The sequence below is a fragment of the Hoplias malabaricus genome, chromosome X2 (genome assembly GCF_029633855.1).
Source record: "Hoplias malabaricus isolate fHopMal1 chromosome X2, fHopMal1.hap1, whole genome shotgun sequence".
Classification (NCBI taxonomy): Eukaryota; Metazoa; Chordata; class Actinopteri; order Characiformes; family Erythrinidae; genus Hoplias; species Hoplias malabaricus.
The window spans coordinates 35,451,167-35,464,808 of record NC_089819.1 but is presented as its reverse complement, the minus strand read 5'-3'; the positions used below and the strand labels follow the sequence as shown (position 1 = coordinate 35,464,808).

General features: G+C 39.3%; 2 protein-coding genes across 4 annotated transcripts in view; both read right to left on the bottom strand.

Moving 5' to 3' along the window:
- The window catches only part of LOC136676887 (alanine--tRNA ligase, mitochondrial-like), a 28,975-nt gene extending 20,913 nt beyond the window's left edge, over positions 1–8,062 (bottom strand). For both annotated transcript variants that reach the window (XM_066654162.1, XM_066654163.1), the window contains exons 1-6: positions 7,812–8,062; positions 7,287–7,475; positions 5,245–5,390; positions 4,615–4,806; positions 3,627–3,771; positions 527–672 (exon numbers count right to left, since the gene is read on the bottom strand). In XM_066654162.1, coding sequence (XP_066510259.1) covers positions 527–672; positions 3,627–3,771; positions 4,615–4,806; positions 5,245–5,390; positions 7,287–7,475; positions 7,812–8,042 — 1,049 coding nt within the window. In that variant the 5' untranslated portion in view covers positions 8,043–8,062. The remainder of the gene's footprint in view (positions 1–526; positions 673–3,626; positions 3,772–4,614; positions 4,807–5,244; positions 5,391–7,286; positions 7,476–7,811) is intronic.
- Positions 8,063–10,692: 2,630 nt separating this feature from the next.
- The window catches only part of LOC136677023 (ribosome-binding protein 1-like), a 30,952-nt gene continuing 28,002 nt past the window's right edge, over positions 10,693–13,642 (bottom strand). Inside the window, exon 27 of one of the 2 annotated variants that reach the window (XM_066654372.1) lies at positions 10,693–11,684. In XM_066654372.1, coding sequence (XP_066510469.1) covers positions 11,649–11,684 — 36 coding nt within the window. In that variant the 3' untranslated portion in view covers positions 10,693–11,648. The remainder of the gene's footprint in view (positions 11,685–13,642) is intronic. The other variant, XM_066654371.1, reaches the window with a different exon arrangement.

The following is a 13,642-nucleotide window of genomic DNA, read 5'->3' as shown; positions in this document are numbered from 1 at the left end:
GTGCTGAAGTTACAGAGGTAGAGAGACTTGCCCCATGACTTGTACAGTAAGGTGTTCATGTCTTAGCTCAGAAACAAACCCTAGTCTACTGTGTAAAAGGCTGGGGTGTTACCCACTATAATACCTACATTTACATTTTCTCAGTACATGATAAACAGGACACAGATATCAATAATTTAACATATGACGTAAAAATATGTGGACAGATAAATAAATAATATAACTGGGCAGTCACCATACACAAAATACTGGCAGGAAAAAAAGTGTCCTTAATGAAGAGCCTGGTCATTTTTACATGACTTAAAAACATTTTATTAGAATCTTTAAGGACTAACAATAGCTTAGCCATAAAACAAACCAAATTAGTCATTCTGGTCCATCAACCTTGATTTTAATTTGCAGACAAGAAATAACTATTAGGCTCATAGACCAACAATTATGTTGTGCTCCATATAAATTCTATATATATGATGGTATACTGGGGAAATGTACACAGTGAAATAGGTGTGTGCTGTCAGGAACTCACTCTGCTCCAGTCATACCAGGATACACTCCATCAGCAATACACACACACAGTGTGCGGATGTGATCAGCTACAACACGGTATGCCGTGTCCACTTTGCCTCCATCATACTGACCCGTCTGGCTTCTGTATGCAGGGGCTTTGCTGCACTATAAACACACACAGACACTATTTATCAAAATTATACCAAATTTACACAGTTATTCTTGAAATCTGAACATAGTCATGTTTGATGCCTGAAGTAAATTTTGAACTAGAGTTAAAGAAGCAATCTGTAAGGTATTTACTGTACTTAGTCATAAAATATCCAGAGTGTCATCATAGATTAAGGAAACAGTGAAAGCTAAAACACTGATAACATTGCTAAAAATGTATATTGTCTTTGAGAAGAGCCCAGTCCGGAGTGATCCGCCCTCTGTCCAATCATTTTACAGTCCAAACCCACTGCTGCCAGGTCTGCAAACATAATGTCCTGCAGCCATGAAATGACCAAGTGAACAGAGTTAATATTATATTTTACTAGTGTTGCACCGATGCTGAATTGGTATCGGCACCGATACTTGCACTTAAACACTGTATTGGTATCAGATACCGAGAGCACAGATACCATATGCGTGTTGGAAATGGCCCACTACTCACTATTCCCTACATGTAGTACACAAGGCACTTTTCGGGACACACCTCATGAAGCAGATACTGATGCGCATGCATGGCACTAGATTAGGGACTGATAATTCATGTATCAGTTGAATGGGCAAACTCCCGGGACACCAATAATGTAAGTCCGTACGCTATGTCGAACTGCTGAATTAAAACCAATTGAATTATTTATTCCATATATGAGATCTCTTCCTCACAAAAAAATAAAAAAACACACCTGTGGCACCACGAAGCCTGAAAAGCTCACAAGAAATTAACCCACACACCAACACACCAGTGCTTATAGGTTGTCCCCTTCAAAACAAGACCAAATTTGAGTGTTTCCATCAATCCACTCGTTAGTAATCCTCGTTTATGTGTAAAGATTACTAACAAAAAGAAAAATAAATAAATAAATAAAAATGCAAAATAAAGTAAAACATATTTTAAAAATTATTTAAATATGTTCCTGGTGGATCTCTGCTATGGCTGTGTAGCTTTAATGACATGCCCATCAAGTCTGTAGACCAATCAGGGGCGATGCTCAACCAAGGAAGCAGGGAAGCAACCATGTTTGGTGAGGGTAAAAAGCCATTTGGAGAGGTGCATGAGATTAGTTTTTCAAAAAAGGTAAAATGTAAAATGTTACCATTAAGCTTAGATAAGACTTTTTTTTCCCCTGCAGTAAAATTAACCATTTTCCTTATGGAGACGTTGGGGTCTTTGAAGATTCTAAAGGAAGATTTCAAATAAGATTCCGAACTAAATTTGAAAAAGTGCCTAAAATGTTTTGATCATATTTTGACCACTGAAGAAAATGTATAAATTTTGGGTTGTGGATGAGAAAACATATTCAGTGCGGTATACACGCTGCAGCAGGAGCTGGAGATTAGTAGAATAGCACATAGTTGCGGTTACGTTCCACCTTAAATGGTTCAGACACAGCACTGTAGCACACCCCAGTGTTGCGTCATTTTAGGTAGAATGGAAAATTAGGATTCAGTTGGAATAAAGGCTGTAACAGTGGGTTGCCTGCATGACTCACCTGACCACCAAGCATTCTAGACTTTCGTTGGTGCAACTCTCCCTCTATATGGCTCTAGATTAAATTAGCTAGCATTAAATTAATAGAAAACATTTAGAATGTTACTTTCGGTTTGGCACATACTGCCTAATGCTAATGCGTTCATTTTTAACAGGGATTAATCATACGACCAAGTTTGACCCCAACATGTATTTACAAAATTAAGAGATTTTAAATTCATAATAATACATAAATTCATCAAAGCTACACTGAGACAATTATAATAAAAAAAATATTCCTCAATCCAGTTTGTCATGTATACTACTCTAACTTACACATGTATTTGTTTTATTCCTCCCCATACAAAGAATTACTAGTATCTTAACTTGTAATTTATCACAGAATATTTTTGCAATATACTCTGGCATAGTTTCCCTATAATAGTCATGGAGCTCTTTTTTTAAACAGAAATCATGGAAAATTAAGTATGCTAAGCCAGGCTGCAGTCTATGCAGCTGAAGTTATGAAAATAGCTTATGATATATTGTGTAGTGCATGTATGCTTCTTCACGTTTTAACTCATTTTGCACAGCACCGGCTGGGGGCATGCGTGTGTGTCTGTGGTGGTGGAGGCTGTGGGATTGAGGATGCCTGCCACTGCTGCCAAAAAAAAATTCTACAGCAACAATGTAGTATAATGAGTAACTTTTTACTGTATTAGATCCTGATTGATGCTGTCTGGATCTATTTCCCTTCTACCCATTTCCTACTTCAAGTGGGACAAGATGAGAAAGAGTTTTGCTGGAAAACAATATCATAACACAGTGTGGGGAACGAAAGCTGCTAATCCTAATCCTAAAATATTGCTCTCCTGTTCCTTTTCTTAAAACTTCTCTAAGCTCACACAATGTATTTCATAATGGTCATTCATAGTTCAAAAACATCAGGTAACAACATTTGAGAAACACCTGTTTAATTTAATGATGGATCACACCATGCTAGTTACCACGATGGTTTTAGGAAAAACTTGCATCACAACTGCATCGCTCAAACTTTGTAAGCTGCTAATAGCAACAATGCATTTGGGAAACGCACCCCTGGTCGAGCTTCATGTCTGGGGAGGATGGGGAGGAGGCAAAAAGCTCTCTCCACTGTTTTGAAACTGTATTATTCTGATTTTAAATGCTTGGTGTCAGTATTACAGCTTGCTCCTTTAAGACATAATATTAGTAACTCGTAATTAGAAGCTAATAAATCTGAAAATTGCATGATAACTCCATGGCTCAGTTGCATGTTTGCCTGAAACCTTATAAAATTAAGAAATCACTAATATACTTATTTATGAAGTTTATGACATTAGCATTCTAGCTAGCTACTACAGAAGAAATGAGATGAAATAGAGAGATATTATACAGAAATATGAGAGCAAGAGTGTGTTACCTTGTGGATGGCAGAAAGTATTGGTGTGAAGAGGTCAGTGTCATAGTTTGATCGCTTTCCCTGGAGCACAGTGACCAGTCTCTCTAGTCCCATCCCCGTATCAACACTGCACTGCGGAAGAGCATGTAACCCTCCATCAGCCTCCCTAAACACACCCACGTATCCACACACAAACACACAACTAGTTTTTGAACAAATGCTTTGCCAAAATGTCTTCTGAAATAAAGTAGTAAAAGCTTCTATTCAACTGAGAAGGTTTTACACCTCATGCGGCAACATTGCTGTTAGAATCTGTTAGCATTCAGCCACACGAACATTATTGAGGTAAATTAAGGTCAAGTCATTATACAACAAATAAATATTTTAACCTTGGTATGTGAATGTGTAACCCAATGGTTCCTAAACTTTTTCTGCCGTGCCCCCCTTTTGTAGATGAGAATATTTTCGCACCCCCACTTACACAAAAAAAAACAAAAAAAAAAAAAAAACACACCTTTTACTTGCAGTCTCCACTGGAGTATATTTATACTTTCACACAAAACTGCAACTACTTATTGAAAAAAATAAAAAAGTTTTTTGCTTCCCTGCACAAAAAATGAATATAAAACAGCTTCCTGAGAGAAGAAGCCTAAAACCTGCACATATGCTCTGCAAAAATGACATGTTTAATCCCCACGTCTCTCCAGTGACTAGTATGAGCTTGCTTTGAAATATGCCTCATCATATTTTCTTGTTTTGGAAGCTGTGGCTTGAGAAAACTCATCATCTGCTACATGTTTAGCTCCCACAAACTTTAGCTCCCCACTAATGTCCAGGAGAATTTACACATGCTGCAGCATGCCTAAAGCACACTGAGCATCTTCCACTGTAACACAACTGACAAAATCTCCTGCTGTGCACTACACGTAGGAAAGGAACACTCCAGAGTTTCTCTAGAGCATTCTCTGGCGTTCATGTTTGAAAAGGATTTTTGTGTTGTGATACCCACCTGTTGTACTGCATGAACACCAGATTCCAGATCTCCACAACATCTGGACAGTCTGCATTGACAAGTGTGGCAGCATTGCGGTTCCCCACATGGTCAAAGTGTATTTCAGTGCAGGGTCCACATGGCCCAGTATCACCCATTTCCCAGAAATTATCCCTCATTCCAAACGGGAGCACATGGTCTGGACAAACTCTGATGATCAGAGGAGGTAAAATTAATTCATTTTTGTCTGGACGATGAAACTATAATTTTTTCAGCAGCCTGCCATGTTTTTATAAATATGCATGCTACTCTATGGTTAGCTGCAAAGGCTTGAACATTAAACAACTGCTACTTCAGTCCATTCGAGGGTACCATCTGCCTTATATTCACTAGACATGATACAGAGGTCTAGTCGTTTACTCACAACAGCACAAAGTGGTAGAACCACCAGCAGAAAAAGCAACCACAATATTTTCATAGTCATTCATTTTTCCAATTATGTAAATCATCCTTTGTAAGTAAACATTTAAAGCAGGGGATCCCAAACTTGGGGTCAGTACCGCTATGGGTTGAATGCGTGATTTACAGACTTGGTGATGGTGAGTTATTGAGTTTGCTGTGAGTGACACTGTGTATTATTGACCGTACCCCAGACTGAGCCAGATATTTTGTGTCTCTTCATCGGGCGGGAGGCCACTTGCATCATCTCCAATGAAATAGGAGACATACAAACGCTCTGCAGGAATCCCATACACCTCTGTTAGCAGATGCCAGGCCATCGCACAAGCTTCCACCTTAAAAACAGTAATGACAAAAAACAACTCTACTTTAAAGGGGGAATAATATGGAAAAATAAAATCACTTTGAGTACATTCGCACACTGATTTGGTGATCTGGAGCCAGGAACTGTGAAATAAAACAACGCAGTCAGTTTTTTGTGATCTGCCTAAGTGTGAAAACATCTGTAAGTAGTTCTGATTGTGTGCTGCATTATAGTAGAGGCACTTCTGATTTGCCCCACCTCGTATTCTTTGTTTCTCCCATCACAGTGCTGGACTGACTTCTATGTGAGAGTGCAAAGACGAGATTAAACAAAGCAAAAGAAACACAATGAGCATGGAGAAATTACAGTACTTATTAAATATACTGAAAAAAGAAAGGAGAAAAAAAGGAAACTAAGCCAAAATGACTAAATAGCCAGCTTTTCTGTTCAACACACCTCATGTTTTGTCTTCAAGTGGCTGAAACTGCCCGTTCCAAGGCTGTTTATATATGATAAGCAAGTGCTGTGTTTTTTTTTTTATCTTTGTGGTATTTTGATCCAAATATGTCACAGATGTTTCATTAATGACCCCATAATAATAGTGGGGAAAAAGCAGTATAACACCATAGTGGGGAAAAAGCGGTATAATATGTCCTCTTTAACACATTGTTATAAATGTTATATGTCCAGAAATATTACCACATTAATCCATATGACTCAACATAAAAAATACATTATATTGACAAAAGTACTCATTCACCCATCCAAATCATTAAATTCAGGTGTTTTGACCACTTCCATTGCCACAGGTGGATAAAACTAAGTGCCTAGGCATGCAGACAACTTCTACAAACACTTTTGAATGAATGAGTCGATATCAAGAGCTCAGTGAATTCCAGCTTGGTACTTTGTTAGGATGAAACCTGTGCAACAAGTCTAGTCGTGAAGTTCCTGTGCTACTAAATATTCCACAGTCAACTGTCAGTGGTATTATAAGAAAGTGGAAATCTTTGGGAACAGCAGCAACTCAGCCACAAAGTGGTAGGCCATGTAAAATGACAGAGCGGGGTCAGTGGATGCTGAGGTGCATAGTACCTATCGGTCACCAACTTTCTGCAGTGTTAATCAGTACAGACTTCCAAACTTAATGTGGCCTTCAGATTAGTTCGACAACAGTGTTTTGAGAGCTTCATGGAATGGGTTTGAAATGGGTCACATCCTGCCTGGACTATTGCAATTCTCTTCTGTCTTGTCTCTACCTCAAGTCCATCCAGTTAAAACTGATTCAGAATGCTGCTGCCCAGATCATCACTTGAACCCCATCAATCCATCACATCAGTCCGATTTTAAACAGCTCCACTGGCTCCTTGTTAAATTTTTGTATTTTGAATATACTGCTCACATTTAGGGCCATCTACCACCTCGCCCCTGCATACCTCGCCAAACTTCTTCACGTAAACAGACCCAGCCGGACTCTCAGATCTTCCTTATCCATCAGCATCACTGTCACCCCCAGTCCTTTTGACCAACATGGGGTCTAGAGCTTTTTGCCGCTAAGCCCCCAGTCTCTGGAACGCCCTCCCACTGGGCATCCACAATATCGATTACCTGGACATATTCAAATCATTGCTCAAAACCCATCTGTTTATGACAGCATACAGTCTTTAGCCTGCTACCTTGATTTTATGTGACTCTAATCTGCTCCCCTGTTTTGTTTTTATGTTGTTGGTATATTTTCTGGTGGTGGGTCTGCACCCACCATGGCGTTTATAGGGATGACACTGTAGAAGATGAATGAAGGAATGAAATTAAACACAATGGCTGTCCATTATACTGTGTATGGATTTTCAGGATGGTTTGTATAAGATCATTAATAAATTCTAAGTGTATATTATGGGCTCTTTAAAAATAGTAATCAAATGAGTACCTTAAAGTAATCCCCAAAAGACCAGTTCCCAAGCATTTCGAAGAAGGTGTGGTGATACACGTCTCTGCCCACGTCCTCCAGATCGTTGTGTTTCCCTCCAGCTCGGACACACTTCTGACTGTTGACGACCCGCCGGTACGAGGTCATCTCACTTCTTGGGTCTGCACAACCCAGCAAGAGGGGCTTAAACTACAAGAGGGGGGAATCATATATGTTAACAAACTCATTATGCTTTACTACAGAATACTAGTATGCCGCTTGAAAAACAACTGACATTTTAGTTTCTCAAAATAGAACTTTCTATTTAATTTCCTAAAGAGGTCTCGTCTCAGTCATAGCTTACTGTCATTATTATGTCTTTATAATGCGTTAAAAAAAACTTCCTTACTCGATCTACTCGAACAGATTTGATTTCAAACACTGCGCGGATATAAAGCAATTTCACCCAATTTGACGGAGAAAAAAATGTTTTACAGCTGATTCTGTTTTAGAGTCGGTACCGAATCGCTGGTGACGAGTTTGTACCTGATTCATTCCCGCGTTCACGAACAGCAGGCTCGGGTCTCCGCGCGGCCGCACAGGCGCCGAAGCTACGGCCCGGTGAGCGTGCTGCTCCGTGAAAAACTCAATAAACGTCCGTCGCGCCCGCTGAGACGTGAAGTGCCCGTGAGCGCGAGACAGACCAGAGCACCGCCGCGCGCTCACGGACACGGAGAGACGCGCACAGCAACGAACAGCACAAATGCACGCGGCCATGTTTACCTATGACTCTAACGACTGAAAGAAACGACCAATGAGCACCGAAGATGGACTGAACCAATCAGCGCCAAGGGCGAAAGAGCCGTACCAATCAGCGCCGTGGACGGTGGAGTAGACGGCTGAATCCCAAATGCCTCCGTGCTCCCTACATAGTCCACCACTTCAGTTAAGAAACTATACTTTTACGCCAAAACATTGCACTATAAAGTAAATAGGGAGTTGCAGAGTCTTCAAAACACTCTGCTACATTCTTTTGTGTTAAAATGTAGATTATTTTGTGACCTACATGGAGGGAGCGTGAAGCCTTTTGAGATTCAACCAAAAATCACGACGTGACGTAGAGTCTCTGATATAAAAATGTTCTTTTTTATTATTATATTCAATTGTCAGTTTAGGGCCACAGCATAATAGAATAATAAGATTCCGAGAATAAAGTCAGAATTCTGAGACTAAAGTAATTCGCTGCACGTATAATGGGACAGACACAAACACAGTGTAATTGAGGAATGCAATGTATTGCTGAAGGCGTACTATGGTATAGATTTCAGGAATAAATACTTAGTCCTCTGACACATCAGGACCAGAATTTGTTTAGTATTTAAACCCTGAATCGGTTGTGCACGAACCCGTTCAGATGAGGGCATCTAGTTTTACATGATACAATAATTGATCACGAAAATGATCCATCCAGAGGGAATGCCCACGAGGCTCCATCGCGTTATGGCTTATGGACTCGTTTGCATTGCAGTCAGGGGCTGCCCTGACGGGGTTAATCGTCATATTGTGTGGATGTGTTTAATAAATAAATCTGTTCACTTCACTGACTGCTTCTTTCACAACTCGCTCTATGGCGAACAGACTGTGACTGTCACAAATTATAATAAATAATAACCCAAACAGTGTTTCTTTAAATACTCTGACTTTATTCTCAGAATTCTTCTCAAAATTATCCAGAAAATATTCTCAGAATAATTCCGACATTATTATCAGAATAATTGAGATATTATTTATCAGAATTCTTCATTTATTTTCAATCACATGGCCTTAAACTTTGTCATACCCCACATAACAAAAAAAGGGCAGCTATTATGTGGGTGGTGGATCATTTTCAACACTGCTGTGACACTGATGTTGTTGAGGCATTCATGTGCACTGCACTTATACAAGTGGATCAGACCCAGTAATGCTGCTGGTGTTTTTAAATAATTGTTATGTCTGAAGCTAGACGTGTATTAAGGCAGTATTCTGAGGGAGGAAGGTGCAGAGTCTGAAATGATTGTTTGTAAATGCTGCTTGCTTGTTTATCAAAATTTTGGCAAGCACTGTAGGTTAACCTTTGTTCTGATAACTTGTTGAAATATTTCTGTATTTAAAGTAGGGATGGACAAACTTTTCAGCTCAAGGGCCACACTGGGATTTAAAAATTGACAGGTGGGCCGAGAGGTGGGGGTTATGGGGAGTGGACTAATATACATAAATTACATGTGAAACCTAAGAAATAAAGATTGCCTACTTACCTTATTCAGTTTTACTGGGAACAGTGTTGTTGCTCACCCTTTTTTTCAGTGTATCAAAGTTTGGTGACAGAGTCAGCACATTTAAACCTTTATTTACGTTTCAACATAATGAATAAATTATGAATTTTTGAAAATAAATGAAATGCTAGACTCATTTAATTATGTGGAAGTTAATTATCCAGTTATGGGCGGCACTGTGGCACAGCAGGTAGTGTCGCAGTCACACAGCTCCAGGGACCTGGAGGTTGTGGGTTCGATTCCTGCTCCGGCTGACTGTCTGTGAGGAGTGTGGTGTGTTCTCCCAGTGTCTGTGTGGGTTTCCTCCAGGTGACTGTCTGTGAGGAGTTGGTGTGTTCTCCCTGTGCCCGCGTGGGTTTCCTCCGGGTGCTCCGGTTTCCTCCCACGTTGGTAGGTGGATTGGCGACACAAAAGTGTGTGTGTGTGTGTTGCTCTGTGAAGGACTGGCGCCCCCTCCAGGGTGTATTCCCGCCTTGCGCCCAATGATTCCAGGTAGGCTCTGGACCCACCGCGACCCTGAACTGGATAAGGCTTACAGATAATGAATGAATAATTATCCAGTTATAGACTTTATAGAATTATAGATTACTCCAATTATAGAAATGTTTCTTTGCTATCACAATTTTCAAAAATCTTAGAAAAATTCTTTGTTCAAAGGCTAGATAATTCATAGAAAAGCATACATTATTGAGTGACCAACAGTATAGATTCAAAGAAAATAGGTCCACTTAGATGGCTGTGAGTAAACTTGTAGAAGAGGTATCTACTGCAATAGACAATAAGGAATATACTTTGGTGCTGTTTATAGACTTAAAAAAGCATTTGATACAATTGATCATGACCTATTAATAAAAAAACTGGAGAAATATGGTATTAGAGGAGTAGCATATTCATAGCTCAAGAGTTATCTTTGTGACAGATATCAATATGTACAAATAAATAACATAAAATCAAAACTTCTGAAGGTCACTTGTGGGATCCCATAAGTTCAGTGATAGGACCTAAATTAGTTCTGTTATATATAAATGATATCTGTATCTGTAAGTGTATAATTTGTTAAAGGTTGGTTTATTTGCTGATGACACAAATTTATATTGCTCTGGAAAAAGTTTGGAAAAGCTTCTGAATGCAGTGGAAAGGGAATTGGAAGCATTATAGAAATGATATGATATTAACAATTTATCACTGAATTTAAATAAAACAAAGTTTATAATATTCAGAATTAGACAAATCAAGAATGAAGTCAAACGTATGATCAAAGCAATTATTTTCCACAAATTTTCCCCTCAAGAACACACATCAATTATTTTGTGCTTGACACTTCTATGCTGAATGTAGGATGTAAATTACCAAATATGTTTTTACACTTAAGACATAAAACAACAATTTAAAAAAATGTCAAATTTCCATTTTGATGTAAAGGGATCAAGCACTCAAGCTGTAAATCTTTCCCTGACCGAAGCTAACAAAAACCCTAACATTTAAGGACAATATACAGCAATAGCAATAAAAGATCCACTGCTGTATATGTGCATTGTACAAAGAAAGTCAACTACAAAACCCAAAGAAAAAAATAAACAAACAACAAGACAAATCATTATAATCCCTTAAATGTTTTTTTATTTAATTTTACGTCTCATTTGGTCAGCAGCCAGCTAAAAATAAGTGTAAGGCCAGCAATGATTCACCGTAATGTGAAAATGGTCCTTCTCTTTTTGCTTCCATGTTAAGGATAGTCATTGCAAAAAAATTAGTGATTGCACACCAGCACGTGTCCTAATGCACGAGCTCTTTGCCCTTTTTTTTATTAACACTGAGTACTGAAAGTCTTAGGAATGTGAAGAGGCTTGTAAAAAAAAAAGAAAAAGAACATCAAGCTAAAACATTATCCATCACTGCCACATCCTTCCCTTTGGACCCCATTTATGACACTCCCCTCCCTTTAAATTCCTCATTGATTATGCAGTTTCCACTACAATACAGGAGAGTATAAAGACAAGAATGTAAAAGGAGAAATAAGGCATTTTTTGAAGTTCAGGGTTTTCCTCCCTCCTGTTGGGATGTGATGTCACACAGAAGTTCCTTCTTTCAGCTCCTCTCCTTCCTGTACAGGAGGGAAGAAAAGACAATTCTGTTTCACACTGTAAACTATACTACACTCCCTGGCAACTTCACTGGAAAGCACTAGATGGGTACTTCACTATGCTGGAGAATAGTAGTTGTAGTAGAATAGTAGACTGTTGATATACATTTATTCTCAGCCATCAAACTGAACTGGATTCCATTTAAAGGTGAAGTTTGTTGTGGTACTGGCTTGTAACCATATTCAGTCATGTTTAGGAACTGCTCCACCAGGGGGTACTATTAAGTCCAAAACATTATTGCCAAATTTCCACTGCAAAGTACCTACTCTACAGTTTTCTGCTTTTCCATTAGGCAAATATGGTACCTGCAACTTTTTTAGTACCTGCTCGCTTGTGGTTCAAGCTGGGTAAGGACTAAACGGAACATGTAAATTTGTAGAGCGCTGACTGGCCAATGAGACTTGCGACAAACGAGCCATTTTTAAATTCTCTGAGCTACAGTAGAGATCACATTTGTTTGCATCTGACTCACAATGGCAGCTGGTAAAATTACATCATTGTCTTTTGAAAACAAACATTTCTTAGATTGATGGCATATGAAAAACTCCAGCAAGGGCTGGACGGTGTAACAAGGAACGAAAATACTACACTCATTTGTCTGAACTCATGCAAGTGTTCAGTCTCAAAAACAGCATGAGAACACACAATGAGTGAATACAGCTCAACATAATAGCTGTCAGTGTTGTGGTTTACAAGGCCTGTTTTTTTATTTTTATTTGTTATATATTTTTGTTTTGTGCAAGTTTCATTTGCATATTCTTGTTATCCAGGTTATTGGTTAGAGTTATATAATTTGTATACAACATTTATAAAATGTGTGACTTCTACTGCTGTAAGTGAAACCTATTCATTTGTGTTCCCACAGCTGGTAAAATATCCATAGAAAAGAATAAAATGAAATGTAATGCTCAGGAGCGGTGCACAAACAAAAAAGGAATGGGTGACTAATAAAGTGACAAGTGCTGTATGTGTTTTTATAGATGGATAGATCTCAACAAATGCAGTGACAAATTCTCCCTTGCTATTTTCAAACTACTTAATTTAATTTTTGTATTTATAAAGATAGTTATTTCAGTACCAAAGATCTATGCTTCCAATATCTTTTTCACTATGCATGCAGTTTAAGAAAGGAGAATGTGTGCAAGAGCTGTAATAAAGGGTGTCTCAGTTAGTGGTTTGTGGTATCAAGCAGCCACACTCACAGTGTTCACTCAGTAGTGTTTCTGTTACCAAATCCAGAGACTGGAGCTGCAGAAAGGTCTTGTGGAAAAATCCCACATCAGCAGAAATCCATATGGTCCCTACTCACAATCGTGTTAAGTCCAGACCTTTTGTACAGCCTCGTATCCAGGGTGAAAATCACTGCATTTTCATTACTGTTTGTATTGTTTATGAACTTTGCTGCACTGACTAGGGACTTTTTTCCACTGTTAACTGAGGAATGGCCATGAGACTGCAATAAGATGGAGATTATCTAGGCTGCTAGGCAAAGGGACTTTTCACCACACTGACTTTGGAATATGCAACGAGCTGAGATTTTAAAATGTGAGCAGGGATGGACTGGCCATCTGGCATTTTCCCAGTGGGCAGACATGCTATTTGGGCAGACAGTCCAGACCCCCCTTTTTTTTTTTTGGCCTAATCATATCGTAATACAGGCGGCACTGTGGCGCAGCAGGTAGTGTTGCAGTCACACAGCTCCAGGGACCTGGAGGTTGTAGGTTCGATTCCTGCTCCGGCTGACTGTCTGTGAGGAGTGTGGTGTGTTCTCCCAGTGTCTGTGTGGGTTTCCTCCAGGTGACTGTCTGTGAGGAGTGTGGTGTGTTCTCCCTGTGTCCGAGTGGGTTTCCTCAGGGTGTTCCGGTTTCCTCCCACAGTCCAAAAACACACGTTGGTAGGTGGACTGGCGACTCAAAAT